Raw genomic sequence first — 23,932 nt, 5'->3', positions numbered from 1 at the left:
TAGGCAGTGACTTGGAGAGACCCTGAAAGCAAGTTGGCTGTATAGCACACATGATATATGTAAATACTAGAGGCTTTGAGTTTAGGGGTAAGACAGGAATAGAGTAATAACTGAAGAGTACTGAAGGATCCATTATTTCAATTCCTAATTGTTCTGCATGACCTTGGCACGACAACTGTTATATAAACTAAAGGAAAACAGTTTGATGGTGTGAAGGAAAGATATTTCTCAAGCTTAGCACAGGTACGGATTGACTCTTGAAGGTTCCTGAAGGGCAATGATAGTAGATTGGTGGTTCTCAACTTGGACTGATTTTGCCTCCCCCGCCACCTTTTGCCCAGGTGACACCATTGACATTGTTAACTGTGGTGACTGGGGGGTTGGCAGGTGCTACTGACATCTTGTGTGCAGAGATCAGGGACGCTGCTAAACACCTGTGAACAGGACAGCCCCCTAAAGAAAAGAACCATCCAGCCCAAAATGTCAACAGGACCAAAGTTGAGAGACCCTGTAGTAGATGACAGGGACCACTGCATAGTACTTCAAACAATTATGAAATGTTCAGAAGCCCCACTAAGAATCCCATTTATTATATGCAGAACACAAGTTCCACCGAAAAGTATGTAAGTCATCAAATATCCAATAAATTTCTTCCAATCAGACTTTTTTATTTTTTAAGAATTTCAATTTCGTAATTAAAATGCCTAGATTCACACTGAAAAAAAATCAAAACATTACCAGTAAGCTGAAGTTCCCTTTGATCTCTACCCTCCATCCTGTTCGAGTCAACCTACCTACATGCAAATGGTGATGCCACAACTTGCTAGGGATGTGACTCAGGCAAATTTCTGGCCCTCTCTGAATTTCAGCCTCTTCATCTATAAAATAGGGACAACAGTAGTAGCCAACTACGATTATAGGGTTGTTGTGAGGACTGAATGAGTTAATGGGTCAGCATACTTACACATATGACCTAAGTGCTCATCAAGTACTAGCTATTGCTAGCACCCGGTGTATACATACACACCCACACACAGACACACTCCCTCAGAAAATACATATGATGGTTTTGAAGTCCAGCTGTCTTTTTTAACCTAAAAATGTATAATTCTGCTCATCTTTCTGATATTTCCTCTTTTTCTTCAACTCAGAAACCTGCCATGTGAGTACACAAGAAATCTACCTACTTCTTTCTCGCTTCATTCTATGCCCAAGTATTTCAAGTCACGTCCCTACTGAGGACCAGTTCAGTTGTTTCTACCACTTGGTAACATCAAATTCTCCAATGACCAAGATCAAACAGGCCCAGCTTTATCTGTGTTTTTAAGAAAGAGTATACAAAAAGTAAAAGAAGAGTGAATAGCCCTAACAAAGTGGAAATAATAAGGATCAGTCACCAAAACACATAATATCCACAAACAAATATTTTGAAGGGTTTCCTTAGTGTACAAATACAAAATTCTAAAATTTTAGAATAATTACATGCTCCATAATCTCCTTTTTTCCAAAGAATCATATATGATATTACAGTTAATGAAAACTTCAAAGCTTTCAAAATAATTTTCCTTGGCTTTAACACACATATTGGACTGGTCACATTAAACTCCCAACAAAGTTAGGAAAAAAGCACTAGGTCAGAGGAGGAAATGAAAACATGGAAGTGTTATCACCATTTGGTCATAAACTCCTCTTCTCAGAGAAACATGGCTATAAAAATCTGTTCCAGGATGAACACTTGGCACAAAACAATCCAATCTTACATCATCCTTTTTAAAGGTTGGGGTGGAGTAGGGAGGGGAGGGATTAAAAAGTAGGAGGGGAAAGTTCTTCGTATGTAGGAAAAAAAGAAAAAAAAGGCTGTCAGTAAAATAAGTTTTCCACTGATGCATAACTTCTTCAAAGTAATGGTTTGGTTTAGCTGAAATCTGGCAAGGTTGCAGATTTTCGTCTTTTTCAAGAATGGCCTCTATTTTGGTGAAGCTGTCTATAAAAGATAATGTTCACAGACAGGATGTTCATTCCCTGTTATGGTCCTATTTACAATATTATGTTAACTCATCATTTGTTTTGTTTTAAACTAAAGGCTTCTCCATTCATTAAAGTCATTAGTGAAAGACAGCGTGTCTGAATTTTAATAAGTACAGAAAAACTCCAATATAATTATGAGCCTTATATTATGGGAATCAAAATCAGACATACCGGGATCAAATTATATGCTCTTTAATAAAACTTCACATAGTAAAATCTGACAACATCACTGATGTTAGACCTTGCCTCCAACAACAGTATAAGGGGTTCCACTTTATATATGAATTTTATACATTAAGAGCCTTAGTCATTACCTACTTACACCAAACACTTGTAATCAAGAACCATGCCATTACTTTCGGGACTAAATAATTACCCTTTGAAACCATGTTGTGGACATAACCATATACTTTTTTAAGAAGACAATGAGGCAAGACGACTTTTTTTAATAATCCAACTGTCATATCCCCCATCCACACCCACACTCTGCTGTGAAAACGAAGATGTTATATGAATGTAATAGACCGATTCAGAGATCACCGTGTAGCTAGAAACATACTCGTCTGAGAAAAGAGTGGAAGATCTGAGAGCTAGGAGCCCTAGAAAAAGAAGGGCTGTGAACCAAAAGAGCTTCATGCAAGTCAAGCCCAAGCACAAAAAGAGAGCTCCGAAGTCTTGGTTTCAATACCCTGGAGGCTTGCTCCTTCTGGAGTTCCTCTGTCCTCACCGTGAGCTAAACTAAGAAACCCAGGTGTTTGTGTTGGGCAGAGAGGAGCGAGAATGGCAGGACTCTGGGTGGATCTGTCATTCCACTAGGAGACACAATAAGGTTAAAAACTGCTTCTGAACATAGTAATTATGTTAGCTATTTTGAGAGCAAGAAATAAATTAAAACATGCTTTTATTTAAACAAATAATACACAACAAAATTTGTGGAAAAATGGTCGTTTATTAAACATCCCTTACTACTAATGTTCTCAATCTCCTGGCTTCCGGGCACTGTGGGGCCTTACATCAATATAAAAGGTTTACTAATTTATTGGATACCAAGCACCTTAAGACCAAATAAATATCAAATGTGTAATATATCACACATATAAAAATAGATTTATGAATGTGTGTATACATATATGCATACACACACAGCACATACAAGCATATACATGTATCCATTTCTCAAATATGTACACACACTGAAGTGATTAATAAAATGCAGTTCATTTAAAAGGCATTCAATTCATCATTTATTCACATGAAATACTAAAAAGTATTACTTTTTATCTGTACAGATCTGTGAAACGTTTTTCAATTTATTTTTTAACCACAGTAAAATTTACTCTTTGCAAAGCACAGCTCTCTGAGTTTTGACGAATGTGTAGAGTTGTATATCCACCACCACAATCATGATACAGAACAAAAAATTCCATCATCCTAAAACAATCCTAAAAAATCTCCTTGCGCTGCCCGGTTATAGTCAAGCCCTCCTTCCATCCTCATGTAAAAGGTGTTTTTGTTTTTGTTTATTTTGTTTTGTTGTTTTTTTTGAGAGACAGCATGAGTGCATGGGATGGGAGGGACAGAGGGAGAGGGAGAATCCCAAGCAGGCTCCACGCCCAGTGCGGAGCCCATTGCGGTGACCGGAGCCAAAACCAAGACTCAGAAGCTCAACCGACTGAGCCATCTAGGCGCCCCCTCATGAAAAAGGTTTTGACTAAAAACTGGTCCTCACACTTGAAAGAGATGGGAATAACTGCCACAAAGTATTGAAGGCCATCTTTCTCATAATTTTATGGCCCCTTTTTTACATATCAGTCTCTACTTTCACCCAGGGTTTGACAGAAAGGATTAAAGGGGAAGGGAACTGAAATAACAGGACAGGAAGAAATAAAGACTTGGAAGAATTCAGACTTCAAGACAGTATGAAGGAAAAAATGGCAGAACATGATGAAAGACTACAATAGGTAGTATTAAAACAACAAACAGTAAAATACACAGGCTTGAAATGGGGCTGGGGAAAGGGTGAGCAGATGAACACGAGATACCATGGAAGCAAAATCAGCCAACAGTTGTGTACATACAGGCAACCATGGTGAGGGGAAGGTCTGGGAGATACAGGAAAAAAAACCTTCAGTGGAGGGGCGCCTGGGTGGCTCAGTTGGTTAAGCGACTGCCTTCAGCTCAGGTCATGATCCCAGGGTCCTGGGATCGAGCCCCACATTGGGCTCTCTGCTTGACCGGAGGCCTGCTTCTTCCTCTCCCACTCCCCCTGCTTGTGTTCCCTCTCATGCTGTCTCTCTCTCTCTCCCTGTCAATTAAATAAATAAATAAAATCTTTAAAAAAATTAAAAAAAAAAAAAAACCTTCAGTGGGATAAAGCTGGTAATTGATCATTTGTGAATAAAAGTAATGAACTTTTTTTTTTTTTTTTTAAAGAATGATGAGATCTGATTTGTTTAGAAAATCCACTCTGCCTGCAGTTTGGCAACTAGCTAGGAGTGGGGAAAGAGTGGGCGTGGAAGACCAGTTAGAAGAATATTTCAATAGTCCAGCTAAGAGACGACAGTAGCTCAGATAAGTTACCTCAAAGGGGGAGGTTTACTAAAAAACACGAGAAGTAAGAAGAACAGGAAAAAGCAGTGGAATATTACGGAATGTCACTCAAAGAACATCTAAAATCACAGTCAATTCTTGTGGAAAACTAGAACAATCAAGACACAGTGCAGCAGATCTCACAATACGGCCTGCGGTCCTCCTGCTATAAAATACTGAAATATGTTGGATAAAAATTGTTAAACAAAGACAAATACACTTCTAAGAAAACTAAGGAGGGGGCGCCTGGGTGGCTCAGTTGGTTAAAGCGACTGCCTTTGGCTCAGGTCATGATCCTGGAGTCCCTGGATCGAGTCCCGCATTGGGCTCCCTGCTTGGCAGGGAGTCTGCTTCTCCCTCTGACCCTCCTCCCTCTCATGTGCTCTCTGTCTCTCTCATTCTCTCTGTCTCAAATAAATAAATAAAATCTTTAAAAAAAAAAAAAAAAAAGAATTCCAGAAACAGGGGTGCCTGGGTGGCTCAGTTGGTTAAGCGACTGCCTTCAGCTCAGGTCATGATCCTGGAGTCCCAGGATCGAGTCCCGCATCGGGCTCTCTGCTCGGCAGGGAGTCTGCTTCTCCCTCTGACCCTCCTTCCTCTCATGCTCTCTGTCTCTCATTCTCTCTCTCTCAAATAAATAAATAAAATCTTAAAAAAAAAAAGAAAGAAAACTAAGGAGGACCAGAAGTCCCTATCCCTGGTTCCATCACCTGTGGCTCAGGAGTCTGGGATACATAGAATGTAGGCAGCTGTGAGTGTGCTGAGCACCCAGGTTTCTCAGACAGGACACCAACATGCAGTTTTCTCTCCTGTCTTGAAAAGAGGCACTAAGAGGATTTCAGCAAGGAAGTGACACAGACTGAGCTCTGCTTTCAAAAGATTAACGTGGCAAACAGTAAAATACACAGGCTTGAAACGGGGCTGGGGAGAGGGTGAGCAGATGAACATGAGATACCACGGAGGCAAAATCAGCCAACAGTTGTGTACATACAGGCAACCATGGTGAGGGGAAGGTCAAAAATAGGATGCCTAGGTGTCATGGCTGTGGGCATGAGGCTAGTCAAGCTATTAAGGAAAATAAAGAACATGGGGAAGAGTAGATTTTGGAGCAGGGGAAATGGGTAGTGTTGGACCATAATTTACTCCTTAAGTATGAAATCTGAAGCCTCAGAGATTATTCTAGCATGAGAGGTATAGAAGGCATTAAAAATGCAGAACTGAAATCTAGAACAAGGATCCTCAAATGAGGTTTGTGAACTGGCTTCAGGGGCAGGTGTGTTACTCTCAAAACTGTATTTAAACTTTCTGTGTCTGTAGATTTTTCTGGGCTAAAGTCCATGGCTCTCATCAGATTTTCAAAGAGGTCTGTGTCAATCTGCTATTCCTTTAAAACACAGTGTGTCAACTTCGGATACTTTCAATCTTTTGATTGTTCTGCAACTTCAGATGATGTGTCTAGGTGTCAATTTCTTTTTACTTAGCCTGTTTGAGATTCACTGTATTTCCTCTATCTGAGGATTGGTATCTTCCATCCGTTCTGGAACATTCTAAGCCATTTTCTCTTCCACTTTCTAATTTCTCTGTTCCTACCTATAACACAGCCTAATGTTTTTGTTAACTACCACTCTACATCTCAGACCTTCCATTGAGGAATATCTTCCTACTTGTGAATAAATACAAATGAACACTGCATAAAACAGCACAGAGTTTTGCTGTTGAAATGTAGTGTAAAATTGAAAATCATAAACTTCTCATCTTCATTACAGAAAAAAACACTGCACAAAATCCTTGAGCAGAAAGGCGCTAGGCTGATTTTTTAAATGAAGACACATTATATCTTATAGTGTAAAGCTAATCATTATGCTGTGGACCGGAGAACAGTGCTTAAGAGAAACAAGGCACAGAACTGCCCACAGACACAAAATAAATCCAAGACAAAGCTTCAGGGGCAAACAAGTTTAAGAAACACGTACCCATGAGATCTGAGTTATCACAGACTTATTGTATACATCTTCTTGCGAACTGTATATTTTTCTGCCTAAAAAGAAAGCTAGATAAAAACATTGATACACCACCAACTCAGGCAGCTGGGGAGGTGGGAGTTCTACACCAGAATGTTTCCAAAAATATGCTATTTGGGGGCTGATTGATTTTCTCCCCCAACTAAATTCCGTTCTGGTTCTTTTTGGTAATGTTTCAAAGTGCAGGCTGAGCTCTTGATCTTTTGGGAGGCACAGGCAAGACAAAAGGCCAAACTCACTAATGAAAACTTGCTGAACTTACTTTTCAGAATTCCATTCGAAGTCATGAAAAACCCTTTTGGCCCTGCTCCCAGACTAGTAAAACGAACATCTCAAATCCCTAGAGGCTAAGATAGCTCGTTCCACTAAAACCAAATACACATCTTCTCCTGACAGCTGGTTGTCTTAGCATACTCAGGACTATATATTTATCAAAGGAAAAAAAAAAAAAAAAACTCTAGGAGCACAATATTTATTATAGGATTATCTCAGTGACTCAAGTAAACATGAGTAAAGCTAAATTAAACCATGCTTACTATGATGTTCTATTACTTAAATCCTGACACAAAATCACCCCAAGAGATATGGGGTCTTATTTCTTGAGACAACTGATGTAGGTTAAAAAAAGGGGGGGGGCAAAGAATTATCTTTTCTTTAAAATCTGTGTTTAGTTATACAATTTTTCTAATTATTCTAAAAAATCTTTTGAGCATCTAAAACAAAAATTTTCTATTCCGTTAAGATGTTGAATTCAGTACTAAATTTAAATAAAATCACAAAATATTGAATTTGCTCACTTACTTTATCTGATATATCCGAATTTAATATCCATAATTTCATTAAATCTCACCCATAATTCTAAGTAGTATTATTTTAATTTTCAGCTCCTCCCAACCCTTTCCCTAGGCCCTTTAGACAAGTTTCAGTTTATCCCAGCCTTTTTGGATTACAGGCTATCCAAATGTTCCAAGTGACCATGTAGGTGGCCAGACACACTGTGGGGTAAAGGCAGGGAAAAGAGGGCTGGAGAGGCCACAACAGGAGGAGATGATAGGTCACATAAGATCAAAAGCATATTTACCACCTTCTGGATTCAGCTGATCTAGGAAATAAAGCTCCACCTCTAGGAAACATGACCAGGGGCCCATAAGGGAAATAAGCCTGCTGGCTGGGCCACAAGACACATGCACTTTGTGGAGACCACTTGCCTCTGTAGCACAGGGATCCAACAGGTTCAAAACCTTCTGATCTGCCAGGGAGTCCAGTCAGTGGGAGCTGCAGCTGAGCTCAGGCAGGGCCTGAGGGCAGGACCAGCCTGGCGGAACATGGGCTGTGGCTCACTAGCCCTCAAATGATGGAAACAGAGGTCCACCCTTAAGGAGTGTATAGTCCAGGGAAACAGTATGACAACAGAGGCACGAACACAGGTGGGAAAAGTGCAGTCTTGCCGGGGAGGCAGGTGGTGGTGGTCAGGAAAAGTTCCATAGGGGAGGTGGGGACTGAGAAGATCTATGAGGATAGACAGAAGTTTGACAGATTCTACAGAAAAGGGAAATAAAATTCAACATTCTCGTAGAAGCAGCAGCCCAAGCAAAGATATGGAAGTGAAAAAAATACAAGGTGTGTTCACAGGAAATCCCAGAAAACTAGCTTGGCTGAACAACAGGATACACACAGAACCCAGATCGGGATAGAAAGGTCAGCTGGGACGACAAGAGAAAAAGTTCTGGATGTCACACTGAGAGATGTGTACTGAATTCAGTTGGTGATGGGGGGGGGGGGTGCACTGATGGTGCTGAGCAGGGAAAGAACATTATATGACCTGAACTTCCTTCAGGAAGACAGTGACAGCTCCGTGCTGGATAAACTAACATAGGAAGAAAAGTTAAAAGGCCATCAGGAGACATAGCAACTGAAGGACTAAACTAGGAAATGACAGTAGGAATGACCAGAAGGACAGATATAATGGAGGGAGGATTTCTAGTACAAAACGGGGGTTGGCTAACACCATTTGGATGCAGCACCTGGACGCCTAAGAAACTGGGAGTGTCCTGAATAGAAACAGGGCTGTGAGGAAGAAACCTTGGTTTACTGGAGGAATGAGGAGTTTGGTTGCAGACACTTCCAATTTCAGGTGTCAACTGAACACATGGACAGACAGGTGTATCAAGCGTCTAGAAAAGCAGATCTACAAGCAGGGAGAAAAGCTGAGGTTAGGGATGGGGATTTAGGGGGGCATCCACAAAGAGGTAGGGTTCTGGGGATGAAATCGCGGGAAACATAATTTAGCATAATTTAATGGGTTGAAAAAGGAAGAAGAGTCAGCGGAGGAGACCGGGAAGGGTCTAAGAACTCCAGGTCATAGAGGAAAAGAGATGTATTCTAGAACATGTTAGGGATACTACCACGAGGATCAGATGGGATGGTCAAGTGAAAGCACTTTAAACATTTGAAAGGACTAAACAAATACATTTTTATGATTTTCACAGTAGCACATGTTTAATCTCTAGAGAAGCCACATTGTGCGAGAAGAGCCAGGCTTCCCAAAATCTTCCACAGAGTCCCCTCTCCACCAAGTCAAATGGAAACGTGACCTCGTCCCGCCCTGTACTTTCACAGTACTCACAAAGTCGGATTTTGGTATCTGTACAACTCAAGAAGCACTACCTGAGCATCGTCCGCATGCCGACACTGCAGGGGGCGCTTTCCTCTGTGTCCCCCTTGGAGGAAATGAAATGGAAAGAGGATTTACCCACCTTTGCAGAGGATGCCATGAGTGAGGCTTCAAAAGGCTAAGTATCTTGAGCCAAGACTGCCAGGTAGTGAGTGGAAGAACCAGGGGCCTCTGATGCCAGGTCTTACCGTGCCTTTTCTACTAAAACACGAGCTGGGACTTGACCTATCTGTTCTTATTTCCCTTACAATCAAGCAAACTAATAAAGGCACAGCCATATCTCATTTATCTTGATATCCTCTGAAGCACCCAGCCAAGGGCCTGACACTTGGTCAATTCTTGTGCTTTCATTGCCTGAAAGTACTTGCGGGCACACGGGCCTCCCCAATGGTGAGCATCTGTGGGCTGCTAAGCGTTGAGGACTTATTTCTAAGGCGGACTGTAACTTAACAACAAAAAGTTCTAAAAACAAATTCTGTACTTGTGAAAGATGCCACCTGGTCTGCCTCAGGGGCTGAAATCCTCTTTTTATGCACCGAGTGGGAACAGCACAGGGAGTGACAAGCTGGCTTTCTTCAAACCACTCCCACCAACGGGCTCAAGCCAAGAAACAGGCCCACACCTTTCGGGAAAGAGAAGTGCCCGTTTCACCTCTGGTGTCGCTGCTGGTACTGCCAACAGTCTGAGAAGGAGGGAAAGGGAGAGCAGGTTTGGTGCCAGGTCTGATGATGTAACCTTGCAAGGCCAGCTTGTCTGCCAGGAAAAAAAAGGCAACCGGCTTAGAAACTAGGGGTTTTTTTCCCCCCTCCCTTAATATTCAACTGAAGTCTATTTTGCATAACTGACCACTAGCTGGTTCTGTTTTGTTTAATGAACTGCACTTAGTGTCTCATTTACCTGACTGGTTTGGGTTCCTTGGAAAACAAATGTATAGAGAGCCTGAAATAAGTGTATTTCATAAATGTCCCGTGTGCAAGAAGAATGCGCAGTTCTCCGAAGCTTTACTTTGCAAGCCATACACATGCACAGTGGGAGACCAGGAATAACATACATCTAAACACCATAAAGGCGCACAGTCAGGCTCCAGTGTCGCCAGAAACACCAGAAACTCTTCCAGGATCCTGGGCAAAAAGACAGACTTCTGAAGTAGGATTATATTTTAGAGCTTCATTCATTATAATACACTTGGGAGTTTTCAACCCCATGTCTCTGACAGATGTTCCCTTTTGTGGGGATTGTCTAATTTGAGGACATTTGGTAACCATGTCCCTAGAAATCTTTAGGGTACAGCAAATTGATCCCTCTTCCCACATGTGAAGACAAGACCCAAAGGAGCCTCTTCCTATTTCTAGGACTAGTTAGTGTAAGCATAACATTCCTGCCCACTGCATGGACAACGTAGGGCAGAGAAACATTAGCCAGACTGAAATGAGGTATCTCCCAGGCTCAAGATACCTTCCCATGCCCATGGAGAGCAGAGAGAGGGAATGCAAGTCTTTTCTTGCCAATTTTCACCTAATGTGGTTCAGGCCGTTGATCTACGTTATCACCGACCCACACTGATCAGGCCTGGACCCCTGCCTGTCAAATGCACTGCATGGGGCTTGGAACTTCCTAGAAAGAGCCATAGGAAAAGCCAAAAAGAACACAAGCCTCAGCTTAGGGCAAGCATCCGGCACTGGCTTTGGGCGGGGCCACATGGGATGCTTTCCCCCTGACTCCTGAGAGCACTCTCCAAGTCTGAGTCTATGATTAGTGCTTGGATGGCTCCAAGCTGACAGGAGAGTATGAAACAGAGAAAACAAATGAGACCTTAACACAGTATCAAAGGCCAGTACCAACCTCTCCTCATTCAGTTCTTAAAATCTATCCTAGAGGGCGCCTGGGTGGCTCAGATGGTTAGGCGTCTGCCTTCGGCTCAGGTCGTGATCCCGGGGTCCTGGGATCGAGTCCCGCATCGGGCTCTCTGGTCCTTGGGAGCCTGCTTCTCCCTCTGCCTCTCTCTCTGTCTCTCATGAATAAATAAATAATAAAAAAAATCTTAAAAAAAAAAAAATCTATCCTAGAACCTTGCCCTTACTGAAATGACATTACCTCCGTTCTATACACTGAACTCTGCATGAGTTAACCAAAGATATTAATAACTGTAGTAACTATGTAAGCCCTTAGAAAGTCATACCACAAATTTGGCCAATTTCCATTTTAACCTTTTTTCTGAAACCTCATTTTTATTTTATTTTTTTTTAATTTGTTTTTAAGATTTATTTATTTTTTTTTTTAAGATTTTATTTATTTATATGACAGAGAGATACAGCGAGAGAGGGAACACAAGCAGGGGGAGCGGGAGAGGGAGAAGCAGGCTTCCCGCGGAGCAGGGACCCGATGCAGGGCTCGATCCCAGGACCCCGGGACCATGACCTGAGCCGAAGGCAGACGCGTACGACTGAGCCACCCAGGCGCCCCAAGATTTATTTATTTGAAAGAGAGAGAGAGAGAGCACATGAGAAGGGGGAGGGTCAGAGGGAGAAGCAGACCCCCCGCTGAGCAAGGAGCCCGATGCAGGACTCGATCCCGGGACTCCAGGATCATGACCTGAGCCGAAGGCAGTCACCTAACCAACTGAGCCACCCAGGCGCCCCATTGAAACCTCATTTTTAAAACTTCTACTCAAGGACGTAAGAACTTTTGGCAGTTTTCACTGGTATTACAAAGGCAGTTCTAGTAAGTGAATCTGTATCAACCAAGAAAGATGTAAGACCCCTCCAGTGCAGCAGAGGGGTAAGAATTTTTTATTGACCCATTATACTGCCAACCAGGCTCCTAGTCCCCCTGCACTGCATTTCTGCAAGACATTACCATAATGAAAAGACTTGTTCCTGCCCTGGAGTAGCTTGCAATTTAGTAAAAGATGGGAAAACAAATACACATCACTAACTAAATCTGTGATGAGTAGATTCTAATTGACACAAATTCAATATTAAAAGAGTCAGGGAATGGCTAGAGAAGGCAGCCCAATGGTGCTCAGGAGAAATGGTAGAGACAGGACTTGGAAAGGTCTATTTCAACAGGAAAAGGGTATTAGAGAAGGCACTGACTGCACACGGAGGTAACAGCTTTAGCAAAGGTACATGGGCAAGAGCACACAGGTAAATTAAGAAACGTTACGGTGATGGGAGTCTGGCTAAATGACAGGCTACTGGAGGGAAAAGTGTAAGAAACTGACCTGGAAAAGTAAGATGCAGCCAGTTCTTAACATGAAAAAAGAGGGAGGACATGTAGAAAGCTAGATTTTAGAGGAAATAACTTTTCAAATATAGCCTTCACTGATAATTTGTCACATCGTATCTCAGATTTTTAGAGGGAGAAATATTTTAATAGCAAGTTTATTTGCAAACCAGGTGTAGTAACTTCAAAGGAAAATAACGTGGGTGCTGAGAAAATCATTCTTCTGGGCTGGCAAATTCCTGTCTACAGCTTAACTAATAATATTCTTATTACCTACATCTTGCAATGGTTTCATTGAGATCCCTCTTTTCTCATCACCAACATACCTTCTTAATTCATCGCGTATGTACAGAGTGACGACTTAGAACTAGTATCTGCTCACTTATTTACCCATCCTCTCCTTTTCTGCCCCAACTTATCCTAACCACTCACTCCCTCATGCATTCTTCTCCCACGAGCGCTATCGATAACAACAACCTTAATAGCTCCCACGAGCTATAGTACCAGGCACGGCAATTAATGCAATAAGAACAGTGCTTAATATACTCCTCAAAATTCCACTATAAAATAGGTATGACTAGCCCCATTTTGAAGCAAGTTCAAAGACGTTAAAGATTTTACCAACTGGTAAGTGGCAGGACCCGGGTTTAAAGCAGATATGCTCACCCCGAGAGCCCAGGCCTATTTATTACCGGTTCATCATACTGCCTCCAAAACTCTTTGGCGTCTTTACCGATATGGGTTAGTACTTTCAATTAAAAATTAAAGCATTCAGTGAACTGTGTGCTACTGTAAAATCCTGTCCTAGGTGCTCTCCACGGTATATAAATAAATGACAGAATGCTTGGGACACCTGGGTCGCTCAGTCGGTTAGGCGTCTGCCTTCGGCTCAGGTCATGATCCCAGGGTCCTGGGATCGAGTCCCGCATCAGGCTCACTGCTCTGCGGGGAGCCTGCTTCTCCCTCTGCCTCTGCCTCTCTCTCTCTCTGTCTCTCATGAATAAATAAATAAAATCTTTAAAAAAAAAAAAATGACAGAATGCCTGTAGATTACTGATGCTCCTCGTCACCGCTACGTGACAATGAACACCTATGTCTTCTATCAGTGTGGAAGATGGTGTGTCCATGATTCACGAAGTTGAACAACCAGGGCCAGAGGGAGTAAAAATGACTCAGGATATGAATGCTGGATTGTGACCATACCTCACAGACAGAAATCAGCCAACCCTGACTGACTGACAGAGATTTTTAATCATACATTTCAAATCAGAATCTGTAAAAACTCTCTCTGTCGATGGAAAATCTGTCCTGTCAGAAGTTGCCAACCAAATCTGCTTACAATCTATTTTCAATAAGCCTCAGCTTCCTTTGAAGTAGAACAAGCTTCTGAAGCATTTCAGCTAACAATAAGCACATTGTGACGCTAGCCCTCGTAAAATTCATTACCAACGAGTAAAGTTACTTGGTAAAACACAAATGTGGTATATCAAACTACTTGTACCCTAGAGCCTGAAAGTTGTGTAAAATTATATAGTGCTATTCAGACACAGAAGGGAAATTCAAATGTGTCATCTTTTTAAGCTACCTGCTTTTAAGATCACCATTACTAACTTCCGAATAAGTTTTTGCTAATATTTTCAGGAGGCCAGTTACATTTTTACAAATAACTAAAACTTACAAAAATATAAGAAATTGGATAGGACGCTGTTGAGCAGTCCTCTTTAGGCTATAACCATATGTACCCAGGGAACATTTGGAAGGAGTCGCAGTTTCGTATTCCGCCTGCCTACTCATCTCTCTCTACAAAGGTACAGTATTCATATCACAAGTTGCACAACGAAAACTCATCCAGAGACTGCAGTGGCAAATACTAACTGCATTTACTCTGCAATCTAAACTCCTGACACAACTCATTTTTAAGAAAATGAAAGTCAATAAGGAGAAATCACCTTAAGAGTTCAAGAGTGGCAAAATTATCAAGACATGTTTGGCTAACAAGGAGAAACACCAGGCTACATAAAATGAATGATGTTGATACTTACTGTTCAATTCGGGGTGACAAGTACAGCTTGGGATACACCTGAGTGGCTTCGGTGTCCTCAAAACTGACAGAAAGGAGGGCCACATCTTCTCCAGGGTCTTCATTTACATCCTTAAGCAGGGAGGGAAAAACACAATGTCATCAGTCCCTGCTCTCATAGCATCTTCCCGGGGCTGAGCTCACAGCCCACTGGCCCTGAGGCTAGAGCGTTTCCGGTACCTGGATTTGAATTTAGCAGCTCTGCGCATCCTTTGCCACGTGCCAATCACTTCCCTAGAGTGGTGGCTTTCAAACTTTCTGACCAGAGCCGACCATGGTGAGGAGAAGACTCCCACCTATCTCACTTGTACCCCCATTCCAAGAGGGGAAAGTGAATCTGGCGGCAACCAAGAATTAGTCAAAAGCACAGTTAACAAATTGCAGTAAACATGTTGCTAATGATATATGTAATGTCTTATAATTTTTATAATGTATATATAAATGGCTTGTAATTTTCCTTTTATAGGAAGAACGGGAGATATGAACATGATTTATATCATAAGACAACAGAATCTTAAAATACCTTGTAATTTTATTATATATACCTTGATAGTATGTTGTAAGTTACTTAAAGAGCAAAAATTCCCAAGAAACATATCGCTATGAACTGTGCCACCATAAAAGCAAATGGCAGGGGGTTACGTACACATTGACTTTGCCAAACAACTGCGCATGATTCATATATGAACCACAAGACACACGTATCTTAAAAGCCTGGTTATCAGAATATTATAGGACAAAAACACTGTTGATCCAAATACGTACCAAAAAAACATTGAGAGGTTAACAACCCATAATAAACTAAACTGGTAACGACAAAGCTAAACTTCCTGTAATTTATAATTTAAAAGCAAGAATAGTGATAATCGAATGTCATAACCAACTCAGGCCAACACTGATGAAGTGTCCTGAGTCAAAACTGGGATTTATAGGTTCGTGATTACTGCCAAGCACTGAATGTTTGCCAGAATTCTGAATAAAATACTGAGTTAGCATAAATTCTAGTAGCAAGATGGTTTTACTTTGTGAATACCATATTTTAGTAACCCTTAATCATTTTACTTGTGGTTGGTAGTGGCTCTAAGTCAAATATAAATTTTTTGAAAACTTAATAGGACTGCACATCTTTCACCCGTAAGGACTGGTAAGAACTGGCCTATAGTTCTGGATTGGTTCACGGGTCCTCTGGAGGGCCCACTTGCCATCCTAGGAGGGTCCCAATCTACACTGTAAGAATCACTGACCGTGAGCACTGAGATCCTCAGATACAGGGTTCTTGCTTCTGTCTAAAACTAACCTCACCCCTTCCTTTCCTGTACCGTGGGAAGCTGGTCATCACACTCGTCCAGCTCAGCTCTGACCTCATCCTCACTCTGCCTTCTATTGTGCCTACAGGATGCACGTGTGGCAAGGATACAAAGGGGCAAGAACCAGAAGTCTCTCCCATCTTAAAAAATAAAAACTTTAAAGGGGCATCTGGGTGGCTCAGTTGGTGGCTCAGTTGGTTAAAGTCTGTCTTTGGCTCAGGTCATGATCCCAGGGTCATGGAATCAAGTCCCGCTTCAGGCTTCCTGCTCAGTGGGGAATATGCTTCTCCCTCTCCCTCCACCTCTGCCGCTCCCCCTGCTCGTGCGCGCTCTCTCTCATAAATAAGTAAAATCTTTAAAACATAAAAAATAAAAATTCTAAAAAGAAAGAAAAGAATCATGCCAGTCTCTACACAGCATTCTCTCCCATCTCTCTCCTCTCCTTCACAGACTGCTTAAAAAAGCTGTCTGCACTTCCAGTCTCTACTCCCTTCCCTCCCCATTATCCCTTAGCACAGGAGCTGGCCTTCTGACCCCACTAGGCCATCGGGACTGCCCTCACCAAGGCATCCACAAAACACAGCAAATGCCTCTCTGGGCTTATCTTACTTGGTCTCTGAACAGTATTTGACATGGATGATCTCTTTCCTCTGGAAATACTCTCAGTTTCTTGCTCCTAGGAAACTACACTCTCCGATCTTCTGTCTCTTGGACTACTTCCCTCCTCCCTTTTCGTGCTTCGTGTTTTTTATCCTTTTACTTGTCAATTATTTTTTGGTTTTACATGACAAAATTCAGGCTTGTTGTAACAAGTCAAGCCGTACAGAAGCTTCTAAGAAAAAGCTCTTCCGCCCTCCACTTTTAAAGGTAACCAGTATTAAACTGTGTATGGAGCTTCAAACAGCTTTCTCTATGCTCATAAGCACATATACACATACACACACTTGCATATAAATAGCTCTTTAACCTTCTGTTTTGTTTTCCTTAATGGAATTGTATTATACATATCAATCTACCAACTGCTTCCTAAATAGCCACATAATATTCCATGGCATGGATTTTTTTTTTTTTTTTAACCATTCCCCTAGCAACATTCCGGTTGTTTGTAGTTCTTAGCCATTTGATAGTATTACACTAAATATGCTCATATAAAGGATATATATGTATTATACTTCCAAATTGGTAACAAAAACTGAGCTTGTTAAATCAAAGGTTATGAACATTTTACATTTTAATAGTTTGAGATTATTTTTCTAAAATTTTACAGCACTTTACATTTGGACTCCTGAACTTGCATCAGTAGGAGAGAGCACCTGTTTCTGCTCATCCTGAATAACCTGATAACACCAGCTGTGGTCATTCTGCAGTTTAATGTTGGCGGTCTGACTGCTGGAAAATGGGGCCTCAGTTGAGATTCAATGACTAAAGCTGAGCAACTTTTTACTTGCTTACTGGTCATCTGTTCTGTCACTTCTCTGATCAAATCCTTTGCCCTAAAGCCTCTTGGACTTTCCTTGTTGTTGCTGTTTACTGGGCTTATTAACCCTGGTCTATCACATGTGTTATAAATATTTTCTCTCAGTCCAGCTTTTGGCTTTTTACTTTGTTTGGGGACTCTTCTGACAGCACAGAAAATTTAGATTTCTATAAACTTAAATCTGGTCAATAACTCTGAGGTTATTTACTTCCCTAGCATTTCATCTAACATTTTATTTTTACATGTAGATTTGTAATGCCACTGGAATGTGTTTTAGATAGTATGATTTAGGGAGTATATAAGAGGAGGACCTTAGCACAGTGCCTGGAACACAGAAACCACTCCATGTTTGCTGAATGAATACAAGAGTAAACAAATTAATGCTAATTTCTAACCTTTATTCTCCACACCTAGTGCTTTTCAGGAACTGGCTTTACAAAAGTTGCTTCAGCAGTGGTATCTGGAAACAGTACTGACTCCTTGCTCCTGCCCCCATAATACACCAACGTCCCTAGAACCATTGGTTTCAAAAGGAGAGTAAAGATTGGGAATCCGAGTTCAGTTATCATTTCTTGCTCTTTGACAGATGATTAAGTATTCAACGTTGAATGCTCCTTTCTGTAAAATGAGGATGGAAATTTTAAAAATTACTTAGGTCTCAACAAATAGAAACTATGTAATTCTATTTTTTTTTTTTTAATTTATTTATTTGACAGAGACAGCGACAGAGGGAACACAAGCAGGGGGTGTGGGAGAGGGAGAAGCAGGCTCCTCGCTGAGCAGGGAGGGGGCTCAATGTGGGGCTCGACCCCAGGACCCTGGGATCATGACCTGAGCCAAAGGCAGTCGCTTAACAACTGAGCCACCCAGGCGCCCCGAAACTATGTAATTCTATAACACAACTCTAAAACTCATAAAATATCTAAAACTAAGGTGGAAGCTGAGTTTGAAAATATTCACATTCAGAGAGACAAATTCATTTGATGATCTAAGTATAGAAGTAGTTCTCTTTAGTGTTAGATTGGTCATCTTAAAGTAAAATAATGAAAAAAGAACCAACATTGATTTTCAGACACCTTCCCCCAGTGATTGAGTTTCCTTGTTAAAGGTCAAGGCGCTGACCACAAGTCACAAAACCTGGTTAAAAACAAAAACAAGGGGCACCTGGGTGGCTCAGTCAGTTAAGTGGCTGCCTTCGGCTCAGGTCATGATCCCAGGGTCTGGGATCGAGCCCCGCATCGGGCTCCCTGCTCGGCAGAGAGCCTGCTTCTCCCTCTCCCTCTGTCTGCCGCTCTGCCTGCTTGTGCTCTCTCTCTCTCTGTTAAATAAATAAATAAAAATCTTTAAAAAAAACACACACACAAAAAAAACACTGCAAAAAAAACGAGAGGCCACTGGAAACCTTTTTAATTAGCAGCTTCACTCCATATACCTGGATAATTTATAATTATTTCCTTTTCCTACTTTTTAACTTCTCATTTCACTGCTATTTAAGCAAAGAACAGAAATGCTCAGAGACAGTCCTCCAAACAAATGGAATGACCCTGGTTTATATAATCAACATTTATCATCTGGCATCCTGCAAAAAGTACATGAAATATTAGTCTGAATAGGAAAACAGTTGTTTCCAGGAGTTCCTTTTATGAACTACTTTTAATATAATTTACTTGCCTTGGTGTGACACATGAGTTTCCCCTGAATTGGTATTTGATTTCTAATGGATACCTAAGTTTGACTCTGAGTGCTTAAATAAGCCCAAAGAGTTCCAAAAATACACATCTACACAGTACTGTTTCCAGTTTCTGCAACTCTAACAGGCTTGTACATGTGTTCCTTCCCATCTGGGAGAATTATAAAAGAAGCTCTTGTACTGTGGTTCTTAGAAGCTAACATTACAGATGATTATTGTAACCACTAATGGCAACATTTGGAAAGCAGGGGGAGGTTATAGTGTAGTAGGGGACACTTAAAAATGCACAAGTATACATTTTCAAGGCTTTCTATCTGTACCATCTAAAATTGCAGAGGCTAAAATGGGGGGAAAGATGTCAAATCTGCTGAAGCAAAAAAGAGTATTGCCTCCTACCTTTACCAAAGCGTTATCAGGCGCTGATATACATATGGCAAGGAAATAATGGCCATGATATTTTGCTGAGACTTAACAATGGATCTGGCTCAGCACTTGGCTATAGAACAGAAAGGGGTTCCTATGGCTTATAGTGAATATTCACTAGGTGGTGAGTTCCTTGCAGGCTGGGAGCTTTTCCTGTTTGTTTTTGTATACCCAATGTCTGAAACAGCACATATATGGCAAACTGGTTGGAGAAAAAAAAAACAACTGATTAATGCTGGAAAGATTGTAAGAATGAGTAAATGATGGAGTTAACAGAAAGTACTTTCAGTTAGGAAGATTCTCAATACCTATTTCATTTTTCCTTAAATCTATGACTACTTAAGATTTTGTTAAAGAAAACTCGAGTCTGAACCATATACAAGCAAAAGATGCACCTCCTAATAAGAGGTAACATTCTGTGTACGTCATAATGACTTATTCATATAACTATTCTCAGTTGGGGCTCTTTACAAATATCAAAAGGGTGTAGAAAAAAAACAATGATTAGCCTTGGAAACGAAAGTAAACACAAGCACAATTTATCATTATGCTGTATCCCTTTGATGTGCTAATTCCAAGTGAGGCTAGCAGCCATTAAACAATATATGTTGAATGTCAATATAGGTACACACTACCAGTTAACTATTGCTGACAGACATGAGCTGAACAATAAATATTACAAATTACAGGTCACTTAAGAAGACTGTAAAAAAGCCACTGTATTCCTCAATTCAAAAGGATAAAAACAAGTCTATAACCATTCCTAGCAAAACCAGTTTGTAGACAATAAGGACTATAAAGAAGCCACTATACAGTATGTCAAAAATCAAGTAAGAACTATTCTGAGTTACACTTAAATGGTATTAAATTAGACCCAGGACTAATCATGATTCCAAGAGTGACTAAAACTAGGTCTCAGGAAGCACCTCTTTATACAAAAAGCTATCAGTTTTTGAAAAACTGTAAGCAAATTAAAAACTTCCAAAACAGATCCTTATTTTTTAAAAATACTAAGTAAGATTTGTACTTTAGAGGCCCCAATATTTTGATACTATGGACACATCAACAAGCTACATAAATCTAGATTTTTCAAAGTCAAGTTTCTCCAAGAGAACAAAACTTTCACAGTGCTACCATTCATTCACGCATTTAACAAAGTAAGTAAGATATACATAGCATGTTACAAATGTTATGGAGAAAAATTAAAGCAGGGAAAGGGGAAAAGGAATAAGGAGGGAATGGAAGATTAAAGAGAGTGGTGAAAGGTGGTTTGTGGACTCAGCAGTGGACTCTCATTAGGACAGGAGACCCAGGATAGAAAGATCTCTTGGATCTCTTGCGTTGTCTATCAATACAAGCAGCCCAATCAAAATTGGGTTTAGATTCTACTAGCATTAAGACATGACAATGAATATGCCAGAAATGGAATTAAATTTTAAGCAAAAGAAAGACTGAAGAACAAGGAAAATGATGTAGGTAAGACCTTAGTCTCACTGCTAAGGGGTCTCTGTCCAATAATGACACTGGTCATTTTAGAAATCAGGTCACTTCCTCTTCACCAAAATGCTGGGAAATGTACAAGTGCCAGGGAAAGCAGCAGAGTCAGAAAGCAAAACAAATCCAAGAGAAAGGAAGCTGAGCCAAATAGACGAGGACGAGCAATAAGTGGGTGCCATGTCTGCCTCTTTTGCCTTTGGTGTGGCTCCTAACCCTGAAAACTCCTCTGATATTTTGATATCTCTGAGGAAGGCAGCATTTAAGAGAGTTACTTCTGATTTGGCTTCTTCAAATGGAAATGGGAGTAAAAAGAATCTCCCAGCGTAGTCTAGTCAAACTGGGCCATTCCCCATATACTTTATCAGATCTTGACTAAGACTTTGACACCAGCCATCCCCTTATCAAATAGCTCTTTCTTTCCTTTTAATTGACATGGTTTTAAAACTCTCATTGTAAATTCACTTGTTCCATTAAGATTCCTTTCAAGTGCAATGTAATCTTTGCCTGCCCTTGGCTGTTATCATGTTCTTCATGAATTTCCCTTGCTGTTGAAGCAGTATATAGTTTATATTCCAAATATAATTTCTTGAAGGCAGGGTAGAGATCTTCTACTTCCTATTATGCCTAATAATAAGAACTGATATTCATTCATTGTTTACTCAGTAGTCATTTTGCTTAGTGCTTTATATGCATTACCTCACATAAGCATCATAACAACCTTAAAAGGTAGGTACTATTATTATACATTTGCAAATAAAGAAACTGAGGCTGAGAGAGATTAAATGGTGATGATGAGTTCTGAAGCCATGTATATTGACTTTGAACCTGGACTCTTAGCCACAATGCTATACGCCAACACATGCTGCTGGGCACAAAGAATAGACTCAGTATCAATGCCCAAAGTTATAAAAAACTTAAAAACCCATATGCAGAAAAGATATCACAGATTTACTATACACTTAACTTGTTCTCCATTTAGTGTCTAAATCCTCTATGTTCCAAAACACCATGAGCATCTTCAGGAACCATTACTCCCTTTGTACCCAAGGAGACTACCCAGCCTATACCAGGCACATAATGGGTATTCAAAATAAATTAAGAAGTATATGCTTTATGTGTTTTAATGTTTACTTTTTATTTTTCATTATTTTTTAAAGATTTTATTTATTTATTTGAGAGAGAGAAGAGAGAGCACAAACAGAGGGAGTGACAGGCAGAGGGACGAGCAGACTCCCCACTGAGCAGGGAGCCCGATGTGGGACTCGATCCCAGGATCCTGGGATCATGACCTGAGCTGAAGTCAGACGCTTAACCCACTGAGCGACCCAGATGCCCCTAATGTTCTCTTTTTAAAACTATGGAACAAGAAATTAAAATCTTTAAGAGTATAAAGACTAAAAGCTATAAAGGTCACTATGCCAAATAAAATGTATTCATTTGACGTCTTTACACAGACCCAGTTAAGAAGGAAGGATGGCTTCTCTAAGAACACTGAGGAGGCCTGTGGAGTTCTAAACCACAGTATCAACCTTCCTTCAATTATGTATGGTTAGGCACATTCTATGATTAACTAACTATACTCAGTGAAAATAGGCAGAGCTGATTGTCAGGTCAGGAAAGGGAAACTGCAATGTTCTTGAAATAGCCAGCTCTTAGAGGGTGAGTCCAGGACACCAGGAGAGAGCTGTTGTCACCTACCCATGTTTTTTAAAAGTGACATCTTGAGCTCATTACTACTAGATGTCATGATACAGTATGGGGTTAGGGGTTTATTTTAATTTATATCTTGCTTATTATTTTCATAAACAAAGACCATTTCGTTGCTCTCGTTTATGCAGGAATCTGCTTGCAAAGCTGTACTTACCCTTAACATGGTGGTTATAGCTTCTGTTTATAAAGCTAAATTGAAACACATGTTGTACAAATAAGCTTTGGGAGAAAAAAATCCTGGCTCTTTTAAAATAATAATGATCAAGATTTCACTGGTCAAATCCTGTCCCCTCAGTTATCATACCTAACAGACGTAGCCTTGCGATTCACCAACATTCTTTGACTAGTCACAGCATCGTCACTCTAAAAGGTGTGTGAACTGGAGCCTTTCCTCCAGAAAAGGCCGGGGGCAGGGGAAGGAGGGGAGGAGAGCCTCCGCAATACAGCCAGGGTCCTCACTAGAAGCAAAGGATGTCTCCTTGCTTCTACTTCCTTCTCTACTCACCAACATTTTTAGAGAAAGAATCTGGAATATGGGATTTCCTCTGCTGTCCTAACAATTGTGTTCTTAATGAGTCCAATAAGGAGCTGAGCTTATTTAAATAAACATCCATTTTTGCAACTGCTTTACAAATCACACTGAACTGCATCTTCAGACATCCTCTGTGTTGTGATTCTGCGCACACACACACACACACACACACACCCCAATACGAACCTTGTGCCAGACTTTTATCCAAGAGCCCCAGAAAACAAGTTAAAACAACAGTGAGTTTTACTTGAGCACGTATGGAACAAATATGAACACCACTGACCATATCCCCTGTATGTCTCCATAATTTAAAGAAAAGGTAGATACGGCTTTTACATAAATAGTCTACATCGCTCTTTTTAAGTGACAGAAGCACAGATGTAAAGTGGTAATGGATATAATGGACATCTGTGACAAGGCGTGCCTGGCACCTTCTCTTCTCCTGGGAAGCCACTCTCTCTTCTAGACCCAACACTTAGTGCTCCTGATCAAGCTGCCTGTTCCTAGCCCCTGGGTCCAGGGTAGGACCAGTCCTTTCTTCAAGATCTGTGAACTTGGGAGCCAAGTGTACGCCAGTCCCTGTGCAGAGGCAAAGGAAATTGTCACTAGTCATACTCCCCACACATGGAAGAGGCGAGGCTGTAGCGTGAGAGAAGAAAACCAACACGTGGAGAAAAGT

General features: G+C 40.8%; 1 protein-coding gene across 6 annotated transcripts in view; it reads right to left on the bottom strand.

Moving 5' to 3' along the window:
- Window positions 1-23,932, bottom strand: part of BABAM2 (BRISC and BRCA1 A complex member 2) — a 399,311-nt gene that overhangs the window by 164,797 nt on the left and 210,582 nt on the right. For all 6 annotated transcript variants that reach the window (XR_004678467.1, XM_035000819.1, XM_035000822.1 and 3 more), the window contains exon 7: window positions 14,580-14,689. Coding sequence is in view for 5 of the 6 variants with exons in the window: in XM_035000819.1 (XP_034856710.1) it covers window positions 14,580-14,689 (110 nt within the window). In the remaining variant the exon portion in view is untranslated. The remainder of the gene's footprint in view (window positions 1-14,579; window positions 14,690-23,932) is intronic.

This window comes from Mirounga leonina, unplaced genomic scaffold (genome assembly GCF_011800145.1).
Source record: "Mirounga leonina isolate KUSES-001 unplaced genomic scaffold, KU_Mleo_1.0 Mir_125, whole genome shotgun sequence".
Lineage (NCBI taxonomy): Eukaryota > Metazoa > Chordata > Mammalia > Carnivora > Phocidae > Mirounga > Mirounga leonina.
The sequence above is the reverse complement of the archived record's forward strand: the minus strand, read 5'-3'. Positions and strand labels throughout refer to the sequence as shown.